The sequence below is a fragment of the Pantherophis guttatus genome, chromosome 1 (genome assembly GCF_059756535.1).
Source record: "Pantherophis guttatus breed Tessera chromosome 1, ASM5975653v1, whole genome shotgun sequence".
NCBI lineage: Eukaryota > Metazoa > Chordata > Lepidosauria > Squamata > Colubridae > Pantherophis > Pantherophis guttatus.
The window spans coordinates 290624057-290641863 of NC_142063.1; the positions used below are offsets into that span (position 1 = coordinate 290624057).

At 43.9% G+C, this 17807-nt stretch overlaps 1 protein-coding gene across 3 annotated transcripts in view; it reads right to left on the bottom strand.

Moving 5' to 3' along the window:
* Nucleotides 1-17807, bottom strand: part of LOC117671808 (uncharacterized) — a 108602-nt gene that overhangs the window by 79834 nt on the left and 10961 nt on the right. For all 3 annotated transcript variants that reach the window (XM_060692451.2, XM_087883107.1, XM_034428002.3), the window contains exons 2-3: nt 12400-12478; nt 8704-9194 (exon numbers count right to left, since the gene is read on the bottom strand). In XM_060692451.2, the coding sequence (XP_060548434.1) occupies nt 8704-9194; nt 12400-12478 (570 nt within the window). The remainder of the gene's footprint in view (nt 1-8703; nt 9195-12399; nt 12479-17807) is intronic.

The following is a 17807-nucleotide window of genomic DNA, read 5'->3' on the forward strand; positions in this document are numbered from 1 at the left end:
ACGAAACTTTAAAGGACAAGAAACAGAGGGACACTTGACGGAGAGGTTCAAACAGAGACAAAGTCAGAGCCATGAGCACCTTGTTAAGATTCCATGTAGGATATCGATGAATAGCAGGCGGGCGGAGGTTGACAGCTCCACACAGAAAATTATGGATCCACGGATGTCGAGACAGAGAGTCTGGAGAACCACAAGAGAGGACCGATGCAATGGTGGCCATCTGGCATCGAAGCATAGTCGGGGCCAACCCGGCCTCAAAACCATCCTGGAGGAAGGAGAGAACCTGGATAACCGAAGCAGACAGAGGATTCACGGAGGAACACCCACACCAGTCGGAGAAGGAGTGCCATGTCGCCTCATAAATACGGGTAGTGGAAGGGCGACGAGTGGCTTGGATAGTTGAAATAACCCGTGAGGGGATGTTAGCTGATGTTAAGATGAGCTGCTCAGTCTCCAGACAGTTAGTTGGAGCCATGAGGGATCTGTTGAAGGGATCCCTGTGTCAGTTCGATCCTGGAATCCGGAATGCGCCAGAGGGCGGCTACCAACAGAGATATGAGATCCGCATACCATGGCCTGCAAGGCCAGTGAGGGGCTATGAGGATGAGTTCCACCCCCTCGTCTAGCATTTTCCGGAGGACTCAGGGAATTAGCGGTAAGGGGGGGAAACGTATACAGCAGGCCGGACGGCCAAGAGCTACGTAGAGCGTCTGTGGCTTCGGCTCGAGGATCTGGGTAGCGGGAAAAAAAACCTGGGCAACTTGATTCTTTGAGGATGCAAAAAGATCGACCACCGGGCACCCGAACCAGGTCGTGATGGCCTGAAGCAGGAGAGGGGAGAGACTCCATTCCCCGTGGTCCAACTGAGTGCGGCTCAGAGTGTCCGCCTGAACGTTCTCCGCCCCGGAGATGTGGTCCACTTTGATGGAGGATGGGCCGAGAACAGCTTCCGCCAGAAGAGACCTGGAGCAGGTGCTCCCCATCTTGTTGATGTGGGCTTTCGTGGACATGTTGTCTGTCAGGACGAGAATATCCCTGCCCTCCATCTGAGTCCAGAAATGGATGAGGACCAAGCGAACCGCCCGCAGCTCCAGGTAGTTGATGTTTCGCTGACGGTCCCGAATGGACCATTGACCCTGCGTCATGAGGTTTGCAGGTGGGCCCCCCAACCCATCAGGCCCGTCATTAGGACAAGACGACAAGGTTCCCTGTAATTGCTGCCCTTGGAGATAGCATCCGAAGTCCATCACCTGAGCGAAGAGACGACCAGGTGAGGCAGCTGGAGTCGGGACAGCGAGGAGCTTTGGCCGGAATGCTGGTGGGGCAGCAGGAGCCACTGCAGTTCCCTGCAGTGCAAGCGAGACCAGGGAACAATGCCGAATGTGGAAACCATTTTGCCTAACAGGCAAGATAGCTTCAAAATAGAGGCAGAACCCTCCGAGATACATAGGCTGGCTAAGGCTCTTAGACTGGCCTGGCGGTCCGGGGAAAGAAAAACCTGAGAAGAAATGGTGTCAATGGAGGCCCCCAAATGAATTATGCGAGTGGATGGGGTGAGGTGGCTTTTGGGCCAGTTAACTGAAAACCCATGAGTCTGAAGAAGAGACAGTACAGTAGAGAGATCTCTATAAGCAGAAGAGAATGAGGAAGAAAGGAGAAGGATGTCATCTAAGTAAAATTGAAGCCTGATTGGAATGGTGCGAATGTGGCCTATTAGAGTGGCCATGATTTTAGTAAAGACTCTAGGGGCCGAGGACAGGCCAAAGGGTAAGGCTCTGTACTGAAAATGGGCGCCCAGGAAGTGAAAGCGGAGAAATTGGCAGTGGGAAGGGTGAATAGGGATATGGAGGTAGGCCCCGTAAAGTCAATGGAAGATAGGTAGTCCCCAGGGCGAAGGCACTCCAAAATGGAGAAAAGGGTGTGCATCTTGAACCGGCAGTATATTATGTAGCAGTTCAAGGCTTTGAGGTCCAAAATGGCCCTCCAGCCACCCAAGGATTTGGGCACAATAAAGAGGCGAGTAGAACCCATGATCCCGTTGATTGGGAGGCACCCTCTGTATTGCCCTGATGGTGAGAAGATGGTCGATAGCAGAGGAAACGAGAGCCTATTTAACAGGATCATGGGAAGTGGGACAGGAGAGGAAACGAGGGGGAGGGTTGGTGAGAAATTCCAATAAAAGACCAGATTTGAGAGTGGATAAAACCCAAGAATCAGTTACAGAAGACCGCCATTGGTCATAGAAAAAGGCCAACCGGCCCCCTATAGGGAGATCCTGAAGAGATCTATCTGCCTCTACGGGAGAAGCGCCCCCTTCCTCCCCAAAAGGAACGTCTGGGCGGGAACCTGCCCCCTGATCTGACCTGAGAGTCAAACTGCTGTGACCTGGGTGGGGCTGGGCGTTGATAACGAGACTGGATAGAGTTGGAGTCAGAGGCTCGAAAGGACTGGGTCCGAGGGTAAGGTGAGTAGCGAGTGTCTGATCGTCGGTGCTATGAAGGAAGGATCTTGCGCTGGTCCCTTGTCTCAATCAGAAGAGGCTCCGGGGGGGACCAAACAGGCTGCCAGGTGAGTAAGGGGCAGAGGCTAGCTGCCACTTGCTGCGCATGTCCGCTTGCCAGCCCCTGAGCCACAGGAGACGACGCGTAGCAACCAAGGAACCCAGGGCTTTGGCAGCAAATCTGGTGGCATTTAGCGTAACATCAGCAGAATACTCTAGTGCTGCTGTGATCTTGTTGATGTCCTGTTGAGCTCTGATGTCAGAATGAGATAGGCGGTCTTGATGCTGCTTCAGCCAGAGAAGGGCAGCGCGATTGAAGAAAGATGCTGAAGAGGAAGCCCTGATGGACCAGACTGCGGCCAGATGACCTTTAACCAGAGTTTTCTCAGCCCACTTATCTTCTGGCCAAAGGGAATCTTCCGGAGGGCCCATTGGATGGCCCGGATTGGCCAAGGCCACAATTGGGGGATCAACGGTAGAAGGTTGAAGAAGATCGACATGGTGCTTGTAGAGTTATAGAGATGCTTGTCTAGGTTGTTGGGGCTGGGCCCCGCACCAGGGAGAGACCACTGTCGACGAAGAACGTCTAGGAAGAGTTTGGGAGCTGGAATGGTCTCAGGTGCCACCGTTGGTTCTGCAAATAAAGCTGACGCCGGATCCAAGGCAGGAAGGGGAACGTCAGCAGGGGGGACCTCCCCCAAACGGGTGGTAGCAATAGCTTTAAAAAAGCAGAGAATGGAACATTTGAGGACAAAAAAGACCTATGAATGGAGACTGATCGGGAAGCAAGCCTTCATCTTCTGAGAGAGCCGAGTCCACTGTGTCCAGAGCCTCATCCGGTTCCGGAACAGAAGCCTGTTCCCCAGAGCAAACTTAATCCCTCTGTTCATGATCGGAGGCCTGGTCATCCACTGCTCTACACTGGGAAGGCTGAGCAGGCACCTGAGAACCCGTCGATAATCCCATTGGGCAAAGCCCTCCCGAATGGCCCTGGTTAAAAGGACTTCAAATGCCTTAGGCAGCTGGGGAGTAGCCACCTGGGGAGGAGGATCCAGAGGGGCGGGGCCTGGTGAAGAGGCGGGAGATGATGGTGCCTCAGAGCCTGTTTGAAATAAGGGTTCCTTTGCTGGAGGTGGAACCGGGCCCGCCGGGACGATCCGGGGAGAGCTCCCTGACACTGCGGGCATTGTCCTGGGCTATGGATCCAGAACGTGAAGGAGGCCACAAAGGAGGAGGAGGAGGAAGAAGAGAGGCAGAGGCTGTAGCATGTACAGAGGCCTTAGAAAAAGCCTTTTCTATCGCCTTATGGCGACGCTGCTCCTCCCTGGACAAGGTGGGCATGGCTGAGGAAGAGGAAGCCTTACTGGCCTTAGCCCTCTTTGCTGGAGGAGAATGCCCAGAAGCCCCTTCCGATGGACCTGAGGGGCGACGTCTGTGGCCAGCAGAGGCCGCTAGCTGGCCTTTACGTCCCTTAGAGTGTTCCGCCATTTCAGGGGAAGAAACCGAGAACAAAATGGCCACCAAGTTAAAAGCGCGCCTAAAAATGGCCGCCGAAGTGAAGGAGACTCACAAGCCCAAAGTTCCTGCTCCTGAAACAGCTGCCCATAAGTCCTCTTTTGACCTCTGTTCCACCTGTAGAAGTTCCACCAGTCGAGTGGATTCGTAATCGCTAGCTCAAGGCTATTACTGCGATAAAGAGATCGGCGAGGGAGGCTCCAGCCGATATGAAGAGCTGCTAGGCTAAATGCCGTTACAACGCAGCGCGGCTCGTTTGAGGCAATCGGAGGCGAGATAACAGTCAAAGTGCCGCAGGAGAATGAAAAGAGTAGAGCCTTGGTAGTACAGGGGTTTAAGGCACCCTGTTATTAAGCTGGTTATTAAGACCAGCTGCCTGCAATTACTGCAGGGTTCGAATCTCGCCAAGGCTCAAGGTTGACTCAGCCTTCCATCCTTTCTAAGGTAGGTAAATTGAGGACCCAGTTGTGGGGGCAATAAGCTGACTTTGTATAATATACAAAAGGATGAAGGCTATTGCTGAGCACATTGTAAGCCACCCTGAGTCTTCAGAGAAGGGCGGCATATAAATCAAATTAAAAACAAAAACAAAAAAACTGTCAGCCGACAGAATCCAAGCCGGAGCCCCGGCTAGCGGCAGAATAAGCGATCCAATTGAGAATCGGAGGAAAAAGGACCTTTTAAAGGCAAAATCCACTGCAAAAGCTGGAAGACACGTCTATCCAGCATAGACCAAGTCGAAACACTGGGCCAGGAGGGCGGAGTTATGCAAATTTGCCAGACTTGGTCCATGCTGCGTAGAGGGAGTCTTCCCCAGTCTGACTGCCGTTTCTTTCCTTCGGAGAATATGCAGAGCAGACTATAGGCTCTTTGTACTCTCTCTCTGTCCATCATGGTTACATTCAGAAATTTGTCATGTAAAGGGTAATCAGCTTCCAGTAGCATATCCTAACTCCTCCCACAACTGCTGTTGGATAACACTTCAACTTCCATAAAATCTGACTTTGGACATCTCCTTCAAATAACAGAAAAGTCTGCTGTTCGGCAAATCAGGCCTGGCAATTTATGCAAATTGGCATAATTTTAGTAAATTTTACATAAATTATATAATACATAAATACATAAAACTGCATAATTAACATACATTTACCAGTTATGTAAATTTGTATTTAATGAACATTTGGATTTAACAGACAGCCCTTTCCCTCAATTATTATTCTCCAATTATTCCCCCTATTAAAATTCTGTTTCTGTATGCAACAACTACGGTAACTAATGAGAAAGACTTGGATTGCAAGGAAAGGAAAAAGTGAACCTTAACCTGTCTGAAATTATCCATCTATTTAGACCCAAGATTCTTTAGCCTCCTTTGAAAATGACACAGATCCAACCCCTCACACAAGCTCCTGAATGAAATTATTTCTTCATAATGCTATCCCCTGCTCAAACCTTATGGCCTTGCATCTCAGGAGGGAGAATTCAACAGGGCAGATTAAGAAACAAGCCAATATCTGCAGCAGTAGTGGGTTCCACTTACCTTTGCAAGTTTGCTACTTGCGTGCGGCGCTTCTGTGCATGTGCAGAGCATCCGTGATGATGTCTGGATGGGTGGGCGGAGCCTCCCGCCGCCACCACTACCAGTTTGCCCAAACCAGGGTGAACCGGTAGAAACCCACCACTGATCTGCAGTCTGTAAAAGGGACAGTCCACTGAATGATCTCATTATAGTTTTGGGGACAGAACCACAAATGAACTGGATGTGAAAAGAGGAGAGAGCATACAAGATAGATTCAGATTTGTCTGTACAATGGTATAAAAATTGCAATGGACAAGGCTCTATACAGCTCAAGCAAAGAAGATGTATACTACACAAGGTGGATAAAAATCGATGATTTTTTTTAAAAAAATCAAAAGAAATCAGATTTTTTAAATTTAAATTGGATTTTTTAAAATTTAAATCAGTTTTTATTTTTATCAAATTTATTTTAATAAAATGCCTTTGGAGTAAATATCTATCTAAAAATAGTTTTCTATTTAAGATTCATTAATAATTTAGTTTATTGAGCATGAAATGGAGCTTAGTTATGTAGCGTGAGGTTTTATATTCTGCAATATTGGGACTGTCAGTGAGTTAACAGCAGGTCAGAGGAGGAGCTGCTGCCCGATAGATAATGACAGCTGCTCTTTAAAAATTATGATTTAAAGCGAGTTGATTTAAATCAAGCCTTTTTACTAGTGATTTAAATCATGATTTAAATTGTGATTTAAATCGAGTTGATTTAAATCAAATCCACCGATACTACAAGCAAAAGAAGTTAGAATCAATCTAGGACAGGGCTGTCAAACTTGTGGCCCGCGGGCCAGATGTGTCATGCGCTGGCCACACCCACACCTACTTTAGCAAAGGAGGGGGGAGTCATGATATGTTATGTGATCCCGCTGTGATGATGTGAGTTTGACACCCCTGATTTGGGGCATTCCCATTTAGTATCAGTTAACAGGAAGTGAGCAAGACCCTTTCCTCATTGTCTCAAAAGCAGCTTTTATAAATTCCTCTACAAACCTTGAACAACCTCCCCATTGATTTATTTAGATGATGTCTGATGGAGTATTCTGAAGAGTTTAGGATTTCATGTTGATTTCTCATTGTAGATTTGAAATAAGAGAAGCTGAGAGATGCAATTGAGTCAAGGAGTTCTTTCCTTCGTTGAACAAATTTCTAAGGAAAGGGCTTATCGCCTTATCCTCAAAGCCCAATCTTCAGGAAAATAGAATACATGATTCCCTCCCAATAAAGGCATGTGGATAGGTCAAACTCATAGCCAGAAATACTCTTTTGTTTCTGCTTTTCTCCAGAATATGCTATTTCACTGCTCCTTATCCTCCAAAGGAACACCAAGCATTCATGGTTAAAAAAAGGCTTGAGAAAAGGGGTGAACTGCCACCCTAAGTGTTTCTACTATTACATTCTGCAAAACATGAAATCATGCTGATCCTTTCTGTATTATTACCCATTATTTTAGTTCTACTTCAGTCAATGTGTACGACAGAGTTCAGTTAGTGGGACTTATTCATCAAAAGGAAAGCACTGAGAGTTCAGCAGGTCTTTCTGCTTTGGCATTCAATGCAATCGTTTTGCTTATTGTGAAAAGTCCAGCTTTTCAAGAGCAAACCTCCTGCCATGCCTACAAGAAGATCCAGCTGATTTATGTTTGTTTGGGGGGGAGGGGTTCAAGCAGAATTGCAGCTATCCATTAAAGGGCCATCAAGTATTTGTTTTTGGTTCTTCTTCATCTACTTGCTCTAGAGAGCGACACCAACAACCATAAACTCAAGTGCTCAGTGGAGCCTCTGATGAATTTCTGGAATTCGTTCCCAGAAATCATTCCAAGAAAATCCAGGATTCTAATAGCTTCATTTTTGACAGATGAAACTTTTCTAAATTATGTGTGACGGGTTACAGTATCTAACTCCAATCTTCTATGCATGTATAATGGCTGCAGCTGGTTCGCTCGGCTCTTTCTGACTGCTGGCACCTTAAGCAACCAAAACACTTTGCCTACCACACACAGGCACCCCCATCTGCCTTGTGCCTGACAATACTTCTGAATGGGTACCATGAAAAGAAGAGGCTGCACCCTTGCCAAAGGCCAGACATGACCCTGTTCTTTCTGGGACACAATCACAAAGCCCTCGTTAAAATGCATATGGCTGGCAGCAGGTCCAGGGTGTAATTAGGACATTGTCCAAGGACTATCGAAGGGCTGCAAGGGAGACTATTCAATTCACTGTAGATGTACTTGGTGCCTTGAAACACAAGCCAAGCCATTTCAGCCCAATTATTAAAAAAAAAAAGAAGAAGAAGAAAAGAAATGAAAAGATGGGAAAGCAGCCAAATGCAAAGAAACACACATACTGACGCAAATACCCCTCTGCAAAAGTACAAGCAGCCTAGCATAACAAGCAAAAGGGGCAGCTGCTTCTTCCAACTCATTACAGCAGGACAATGGCCTCAGCTGATGACACGTAAGAGGTATAGAATATGAAGTGTTCTAAAGAAGAAAAAGATTGAAATAAAGAATAGAGTCAGTGGCAGAATAGCAGAGGAATCTGCCTTACCCCACATAAAACCATGAAGTTTAAACCATGGTTTGTTGAGCAACCCATACTGGCTGGATTCACATATCATTTTAAGCCAAAACCAAAAGTGAAATCCAGCCACCGTCTCCAGGAGACGGAGAGGTCATCCATATCATTTGCTATACTAACCATTCACCTCGCAATGTTAGACTTTCTAGAAATAAAAGGATTGGGTAGAAATAAAGCTTTTACTCCAGTGTTATGTTCTCATTTTTGAAGGAGAAATGAGAACTGCTCTTAAACCATTATGACATACAGTCAAAAGCCAGAAATTGTGCCCTAGTTTCTAATGAAAACAGAGGCAGATGGAAATCACTCCAATAACAGATAATTCTTAGAACAGAAACAAGAGGGGCAGAGATCAAGCCGAATGAAAATATTCAAAAGCCAATGGCATAAAAAGCCAAACACTATTCGCCTACCAAGGTTAAAGATAAAAGACTTTGAAAAGTCTAAACAAGTTTGATAGTCATTTTCTATCACAACTTTCCAAGGTCTCTCATGTATATGACTAAATATGAGTATAATTTGATGCAACACTGCCTTACTTGCTGCATTTTTTCCAGATCGAGACTGGGCCTCCCGACTTTGTCACCATAGCCCTGTCGGTGTCGTTTACACGGCATCCCTTGCTCAAAGCTGCCTCCGACGCTTGTAAAAATTATAGGCCGGGATGATGTGGTCCGTACCAAGGACTGCAGTCTCTTAGGAGGTGAGGCACTGAAGAGCACTGGGCTAGGACTGGCACGCAAACCCTCCACAGCTTCGACCACTGGCCGGAAGGATTTGCCACACAAGGTCTTTACTTCCTCATCACTGGAGGAGGTATTACAGCTGTCACTGCAGCAGCCAAGCTTGCTGACCTGAGACCACTTCCGTTTCTCAGCAGCAAATTCACGGGTGATACATTCCAACTCCTCTTCAGAGCTATGGTGGTCCAGCCCAGAAGGAAAATGGCCCCGAACTTTGCAGCACTGATTTTCTTGATTTTGCTGTTGATTGGTTGCCAAGGGAGTCAAGGTGCAATTCCGTCTTCTCTCTGGGAAAATATTTAAAACAGTGATAGAGAAGATCTTAACGCAGCCTTACATAGTGATTAAAAACCACTAGTCCCATTCCCCACTCCTTCTGTCAAATAAGTCCTTCATCCTAGACACTGGAAGAAGTTAAGACTAGCAGCAGGCAGGAAAGCTGAGCACTTCTGGAATCATCGGGAAAGTGAATGTCATTTTATTTAAGAACAACTGGCACACTCACACTGCGAAAGACACTCTATGACCTAGGGCCCACCAAGACCCAATCAGCTACAAACATCTGAAGTTCCTTGGAAATAGAACTCTGTACAGAGGGGGAACCAAGATTAGTTTCTGAGGAGGAGATGGGGACAGTACACATTGAGGATAAATAGAAAAAAGTTGATTGTGTAAAACCATCATCACAGTATCAGTGAAATTTAATGAAAAAGGGCAAGATTTCTATATGCTGGAAGAAATTAAGAGTAGAATCAGAATCTACTTTTGAGTACTCACGTAGTAGCTCTGTACAATACAGAACTCATGTTCCACATGTACCTACTGACAAAGTGCTCCCGTATATTCTGACCAGTCTACATGTTCATGGCAGCCAAAATCTTATATAGGTAGTCCTCAAGTTACGAATGTAATGGAGCCTGCCAATTCCATTCGTAACCCGAGGATTCATGGGAGTGAATCTCTTACTTTGAACAGGATCACTCCCTCCTTTCACCCATGCATTCGCTAATCGAATGCGAGGCTCATTAAATGCGCATGAAGTATTTCAGGGTGGGGACGTCCATGGGGGGGCCTAGTAATGGAACGGGCCACCTGCTTTGTAGGCCAAAATGGAGTTTCCGAGGGACTGATCTGGCCCTCCAACGCTCTGTTTGGGCCTCTACGGGCCTCCGCCCCCCCCGGAAGCTCCGTTTTGGCCTGCAATGGGCTGGGGGAGGTCTGTGGAGGCCTGAATGGAGCATCAGAGGGGCGGATTTGTCCCCCAGAAGCTTCATTTCAGCTGACAACCTGCTGGGCGCAGCCCGCGGAGATCCGAACAGAATTGCAGAGGGGCGCACACAGCTGAGAGGAGACTGCTTGCTAGATCTTCACAAGGTAAGTGACCCAGCGTAGCAGGTTGGTTGGGTGGGAAAGCAATTGTGGGAAGCATGATGTCCAAACAGAGCTTCTGAGGGGCGGATTTGCCTCTCAGAACCTCCATTTTGGCCTGCAACATGCCAAGCGAGGCCTCTGAAGGCCTGAATGGAACATCTGAGGGTGGATCCACCCTCAAAGCTCCATTTCAGCCAGCAACGTTCAGGACGAATGTTGCAGAGCCTCTGCGGTTGTTCATAAGGGCGAACAATTGCCGTGGTGTGGCAAGATTTGTAGTTTCGGGACTTCTTTGCAAACGCTAGGGGCACTTATCACATAACTTTGAACATTCAGTAAGGGAATGCTCGTAATCCAGGGATTACCTCTATTACTTTAGTATCTTATCAAAAAGAAAAAAAGAAAAAATAACAACCATCCAATCCATATTCATTTGGGTAACATGTAGTGCCAATATAAAATATGATTAGCTTGATTTAGACTTAATTAATGATATGGGTGAAACCAACTAATATAACTTGTAGCGCATAGTTAGAATAACAGAGTTGGAAGGGACCTTGGAGGTCATCTAGTCCAACTCTATGCCGTTTCAGATAAATGGCAATCCAGTCTCTTTTTGAAAGCCTCCAGTGTTGAAGCACCCACACATGAACCCAGCCAATTATAATTTAATCTATATACCATGTTCACACAAACCGTGACTTAGCATGATGTGCAAATTCTGTCAATGGTTGTATCTCATGTTATTCTATCACAAATAGAAGGTACGTTAAACTAACAGAATGGTAGAATGAAAGAGAGCAATTTTGGCTAATCTCTCCTACAGCTATCAGCACTGCCTTCGCATGAAGAGGCTCAGCAGCAGCAGGACCTCAAAACAAGGCATATAAAAGTAACCAAATCCTAGCAAAGATCATAGGATCACAGAGTTTTTCAGATTTGGAGCAAGATCCACAGCAGAATTGCCAACCACTTGTAAAGCTTACTGGCTATTATTGCTCCCATCTTCATCTATTACCCCAATTAAACTTCATTGTTCCAAGAATAAAATCAAGCAGCCTGCCCTTGTACATCACTCTACAGAACAGTGACAGCTAACTTTTTTGACACTGAATGCCAAAACTGGAGTGCACATGCGCGCCGGAGCACCAAAACCAGAAAGAGCAGCTGGCCGTTGCACATGTGCACTGGACCAGCTGTCTGGCACGCATGCGCGCAATGGAACCTGGAAGAGCAGCTGACGACAGCACGTGTGCCCAAAGAGAGGACTCTGTATGCCACCTCTGGCACGCGTGCCATAGGTTCGCCATCACAGCTATAGAAGAAGAATGGACAACAGATAACAAATATTTTAAGAAAAGGAGTTGAGTTTTATGTGTTTCTCCAGGATTTGTAGTAGCATAGAGTTCCTGTGAAATTGTTCTGCAATCTATGCACTACTAAAACTCTGGTTCTTCTAATCTTTAACTGGGCAAAACAGTGTACCCATAGGGACAAAACTTTTTGTACCAAAATACCTCAAATGGGCTAACTTACCAAATGTATCCAAAATCCAGAATCCATAACTCCCATGGAATTGAAATTTGGCGAGTTTTGTAAGATATTTTATGATATAAAATTATCATAAAACAGTTTATGATATAATACAAAATGTCATACAACATTTTATGTGTTGATCTTTGACTATATTACACAGTTCAACGTGAGCTATTTTCAAGGCAAATACATCTCTGAAGGTATCCTAACTTTTCCAGTGAAGGCCGAACATTAGAAGAGCTCTGTCATTGCTAAAGGCACTGAGGAATCTGGTCAGGAAATCTCTCTGAAAGAATGACCCAAGGGGTCACAGGTTGTCTAGTTATCCCATTAATCTTGACCACCACTCATGCTGGCCAGAGTTAATAGGACTTCAACAAGATCTGGAAGGCATCAAATTTGAGAAGATTGCTAGACAGGAAATTCTTAGTTTCAGGGAAGATGAAATTAGCCATATGGGATGGAATTATATAAATTATAACAAAAGTTGACAGAACTTGCATTAGAAAGCAAACACCTGGAAATTACAATGCAAGTTTAACACTAACATTCTTAGTAGGTTTCCTAAATACTGGAATGCTTTACCTCTGTCAATCTGAGCAAGTTCCTGGTTCTCTCCCTCAGAATCATCACTGTCTTCCTCATCACTTGGTGTGTAGGAAATCTAGGAGAAAATGCATATTTAAAAATCATTCAACATGAAATGTGCAATGGGCAAACTCTAGTTGCCTGTTTAATTTTCATAAGCATTTCTTTATGAATGTATGTTCCATCTTATACCCAAATTAATCTCAATCTTTACATTTAAAAAATCTTAACAGTCATGCTTGTTTCAGCAAGTATTTTTCAACTTCTCAGTTTCTGCATAGGATGCATTTCAAAATTATTTGATATTCCAGAGGGAGAGCCCCATTGCCAATTTTGGAGAAATCCAGTGGCTTCCAAATCACATATTAGTTTGAGAGATCCAGAGTTGACCCATTCTTAAGACAATCTGCAAATAATGCATTCAATTTGGCATCCTAACACGAAAACCAACACTTATATCTCCTGCTGCCTCCACAGATATCAATAAAATCTGTATATAAACAATACAATTCACATTAGGTAAAATTCTTCTGCATGTTTCCTTATCAGAGGTATGCAATTTAACAACTGAAGGACTCTCTTAGCTGCAGTGACACACCTGTGGACTAACCTCCCTAAAGCAGTTCACCTGGAAACAAACCTGTTCATCACCAAGCACAAGTATTCTTATTCGCTCAGGCATTCTAATTTACTATAATTTGGATTTTTTAATAATGAATTGCTCTGACGTTTTTGATATTGTATTATAGTAATTGAATGCTACTTGAAATGTTAAACTTGCAAAGTATATCTATATACTGTACACTACAAACACACATACAAATCCAGCCCCAAAATCTGAAAGCTAGTTAATTGATGCATCTCAATGCAGCCTCCCCAACTTTGCAGCTCCTTGACAGCCGTGATAACTGAGGACGAGTATCATCTACTACAGTGGTCACCAACTGGTGGTCCGTGGACCACTGGTGGTCCGCGAGAAAATTTTGGTGGTTCCCAGAAAAATTATTTGCATTTTTTATATTGCACTAAATCAAGGGTCCTCAAACTATGGCCCCTAGGCCGGATACGTGCAATGAACGTTTGTGTTGCTGCAGAGAGTCTCCCCCTTTGGGGTCTTTTTGTGCAGGTCGGGGGGGGGGACAGAAATTCCGACTTGGGATCTGCTTCAGCCTCTTGGTGCGGGGCTTTGGGCGAAGGCTGGGGGGGGAAGCACCACTAGTGGCAAGGAGTCAGAGGGCCTTGTTCAAGTGGGGTGCATCATGTCCTGGAACTGGCTGACCATCTCAGCCACTGAGCCTCCAGGCACTGCAGGTCTTGCACTCCCGCAGGTCTTCCCTCTGCTTGGAAAGCCTATGCTTGTAGTCCTCAGTGAGGTGCTTCTGCTGAGCCTCCTTCTTGGTCAGATCCAATTTGAACTGAGCTGTTTTGCCAACTCTTTCTCATGGTGGCTGTTTAGCTTCAGTTGTTTAGCTTTCTGTTGGGGTCCTAAGGAGCCCGGGTGGGAAGCGAGGAGTAGTGAGTAGAGGCTGGCAATGCGTCCGTCAATGTGAGTGACATTGAGTTGGCCACGTCCACCCAGTCACATGACCACCTTGCCATGCCTACCCAGCTGGTCATTAGGCAGATCATATTAGTGGTCAACGGCATTTAAAATTATGAATTTAGTGATCCCTGAGGTTTGAAAGGTTGGTGATCCCTGATCTAATATATCTGGGCAACTGCAACTTAGAGAAAACTGATGTATGGTATTTTTGCTATATTATATACATATTTCTTTCAAGTACCTCCAAAAGAAATTTACATTGTTCATCTGTCCCTTCTTTTCTTACCTTTTTTAGTCACAGTGTGTGCATTGGAGGCTTCCTACCACCTTTGCTATTCCTTGAAATCCAGTTTGGAATGTCAAAAACATAATAACCATTTAAAAATCTCATTAGTATTAAAAACTGAAACTGATCTGTTCTGTCATTTGAAACATCTTAAGAAATTGATCCATTTGCCCAAGTTTGCTATCTGTTACGATTTAATGCTCTCTTCCCCTGCCAAAAAACGAATGATTGCTATGCAATAGCTTTGCTAATAATCTAAATTTATTTTTATTGATTAAATTTCTATGGCACCTATCTTACTCATACAGTGACTCTAGGCAGCTTACAATATAATAAATACTGTAGTTAAAAAGTACTAAAATACCATTTAAATTAGAAAAATTGAGTAGAGAAGTTAAAAGCCAAGATGATGGGAGGCCTTGGAGTGAGTATTGTCGCTACGCCATCAGTCACTCCTAGTTTACTAGGCCCCTGGTGGGGCCCCAGGCCAAGCAGCACAGCCAAGTTATTAGGCACTTCCAGAAGGCCAATTGTATGGGGGTGGACTTCATCTACCCCAAGAAAATATTCCAGAGGGTGGGAAGGGATGAAATTTTCTCAAGGAGGGACAGACCAAGGCTTCCTTAAATAGTCCCAGAAATACACCCTCTTGCAGGGATGCATTAATTACTGCCTGGATCCACCAAAATCTTCTTGAAGGCCTTTACCAACCAGAAGGGGCAACAATCTAATAAACAAGCAATTGCACTAAGAGTCATGAGGACCCTGACTAATTCCTCAGGTCAAATTGCTCCCAGGTAACTGGGTAAATCCACTCCCTGAGCATCTCCAATGGACCTGCTCCACACTTGGGATTCCAACAGAAAACAAATTTGAGCGATTTTATCAGTCAAGAGCTTGACAAATTCCTCCACCTGGCCTCATAAATGTTAATCTGAATCCTTCTTCCCAAGGAGGGACCAGGTAATCTTACATAGTGCTGCTGGATGGCAGTCTGTGAAGACAGTGAGAGCCGAGAAATAGTGACATTTTTGGTTTTTGGTTGCTACTCTACATATTGATATTTTGCACTGTTTGTATTTTGATTTTAAATGTTATCTGCCTAAATAATAAATAAATCTGGAAGCATGCTAAGAGGGAAATGATTAAATGTTACATAGGCCCTCTTTACCTACATAATCACAATTCTCAACAGAAACACTACGAAGTTTATTAGCAGCAATATTAATATTATCTCCATGTTTCAAAGAATAATTACTACTTTAGGGCTACACAGTTCATCTATGGCTCACAAAAGCTGCAAATCTTATGCAAGAAATAGTAGCAGCTTTGGAGCCTTAGCTTTTCTAAAGGTTTATAATATAAAGAGGTAGAGAGGGTTTTTAATTCACTGTGTAATAATCCTGATGGGAAATAGCTAAAAGAACATAAAAACCATAGATATGTAAAATATTTAATTGAAATTCACATATCTTTTTTTTTCAAGATGCTCAGAAAAATATTTTAATAAATGCTATTTAGCTCAGAAACCAAAAGACAAAGTTTTATGCTTTCCAGCTCCATATTCTGTTTACATTACAGTTTCTGCTTAGTTTAACAACTGCTAAAAAGGTACATTAATTGTAGAAAACTGTAGAAAGCAGATGATGTTGTATACAAGAATGTCAATGTTACAAAATACTGTTCAACATGTTAAATTTAATTATAGAAAGCTAAAGTTGTCTGGATATCAGGATCTGGATACTAGATCTCCTACTGTCTCCTCACCAGATATATGGGGCTCCCATCCAGATACTTCAAAGATTAGTGCCTACATTTTCTGGATTGGTAAAAATGACACTATCCAGCTTTCTACTTTTAGTTTGGCTTAGTGATGATTCATGTCCACATTTTGTGGCTAATTCATGCATTTACTGCAACTTTGAATCTAACATTTTTTTCTAAAAAAACCAAATACTTATTGCCATCAGGCCATAATTTACAGCTTTACCTTCTCCCAAAAATTATATAAACTTTTATATACTAAAACTCTCCAGCTAACCTGGATTTTCATACAGATAATTTTAAAAATGTAATAAATTTACAACTTCATTGCTTAGTGTTGTTCTCACTAAAGAAAAGTGAACTTCGTGGTATCTTAAAGAGTGTCCAGGAGCTAAGAATCCATTATAGGCTCAATTCTATGGAGTTAAAGTGAGGTGGTTTTCTGTTGCCATGCTCTCCTCATTGGCACAGAAGATGCAATCTCACTCCAACTCATTAAATGATATAAGCAGAAAAGGAACAAGTATTCCTCCAAAGGTAAAATCAGTCGCAACAAGAGATTGGGATATTTCAATTATTTGAAGAGACTTGGGAGGTTCTCATCGTCTTCACCAAATTCTAGTTCCCCAAATCTTCCAAAAAGCCATAACAGTTAAAATAGGCATATTTCAGAAAGGATTAGCAAAGATACTATATTTCTCACACTCAGTGGACCCATTTCGTCAAAACTATTTCTTTTTCGCAGGAACCCACCAGTGGTGGGTTGCTACCGGTTCGCCCCGGATCTGGTAGTGGCAGCAGTGGGAGACTCTGCCCACCCGCTTCTGCACATGCGCAGAAGTATTGCACATGCAAGCGCCCACGAGCGAACCAGTAGTGATGGGTTTTGAAACCCGCCCCTGGAACCCACCACTATGGCACGTTCTAGAAGTCTTTCTCATTCCTTCAAGCATTTTTGCTCCCACTCAAGACACAAATGCTTACGTTTCCTTGAATGCAATAGTCACGTTTGCCATCCAAGCATAAGATAATGAAACCATGAGAAGAGGAAAAGTCAAAATGTTTAAGGCACTTTTATCATTGACTCTTTCTCCCAAATTTGGAAGCAAAAGCTCAAGAAAACTTCTGCTCTTATTGAAACCTATGAATTAGTTTCTTTTTGATTTAGCATGATATGCAAACGATTGTCCCATTACATTAATGTAGCCACTGTTAAGGATATGAACATGTAAGAAGATCTGTGCCAGATCAGACCAGAATCCTATCTATTCCAGCATCCTGGCTCCACTATGGATGTCTCTGGAAAGCCCATAAACAAACTATGTAGAGAACTGAGAACTTTCACACTTATACCCCAAATGAAAACTCCTTTTTGTTTCAACCATAATAAATAATTTGGGATGTGTAGAAAACTTGGACACTGCAAGGCTGACTCTTAATTATAAATAATCTGTGAATAAGCAAAAAAAAAAAAATGCTTGTAAAATCCCATGATGTGCCTCTCCCCTTGGAAGAACGTTTTATTTATTTTATGTCTTTAATTACGAATTATATGCACCTCAATGGTTTACAGAAAACCTTGATTTTGGAACCTAGATCTTCACATAGCACTGTAGCCCTATGGCTTATTAAATCGATCCAAGAGGCTTGGGTTTGCACAATATTCTAACCGCCAAATAGCCAATCATATTTAGCCTTCCATAGTATTTGTCAATCCCTATAGACAAAAATTATCTAATAATCATACGGTCCATTGTGTCTATGCCGCAGCCTTGAGAAAGCTACAAGCAACCTTAGCAGTTATCAATTTCA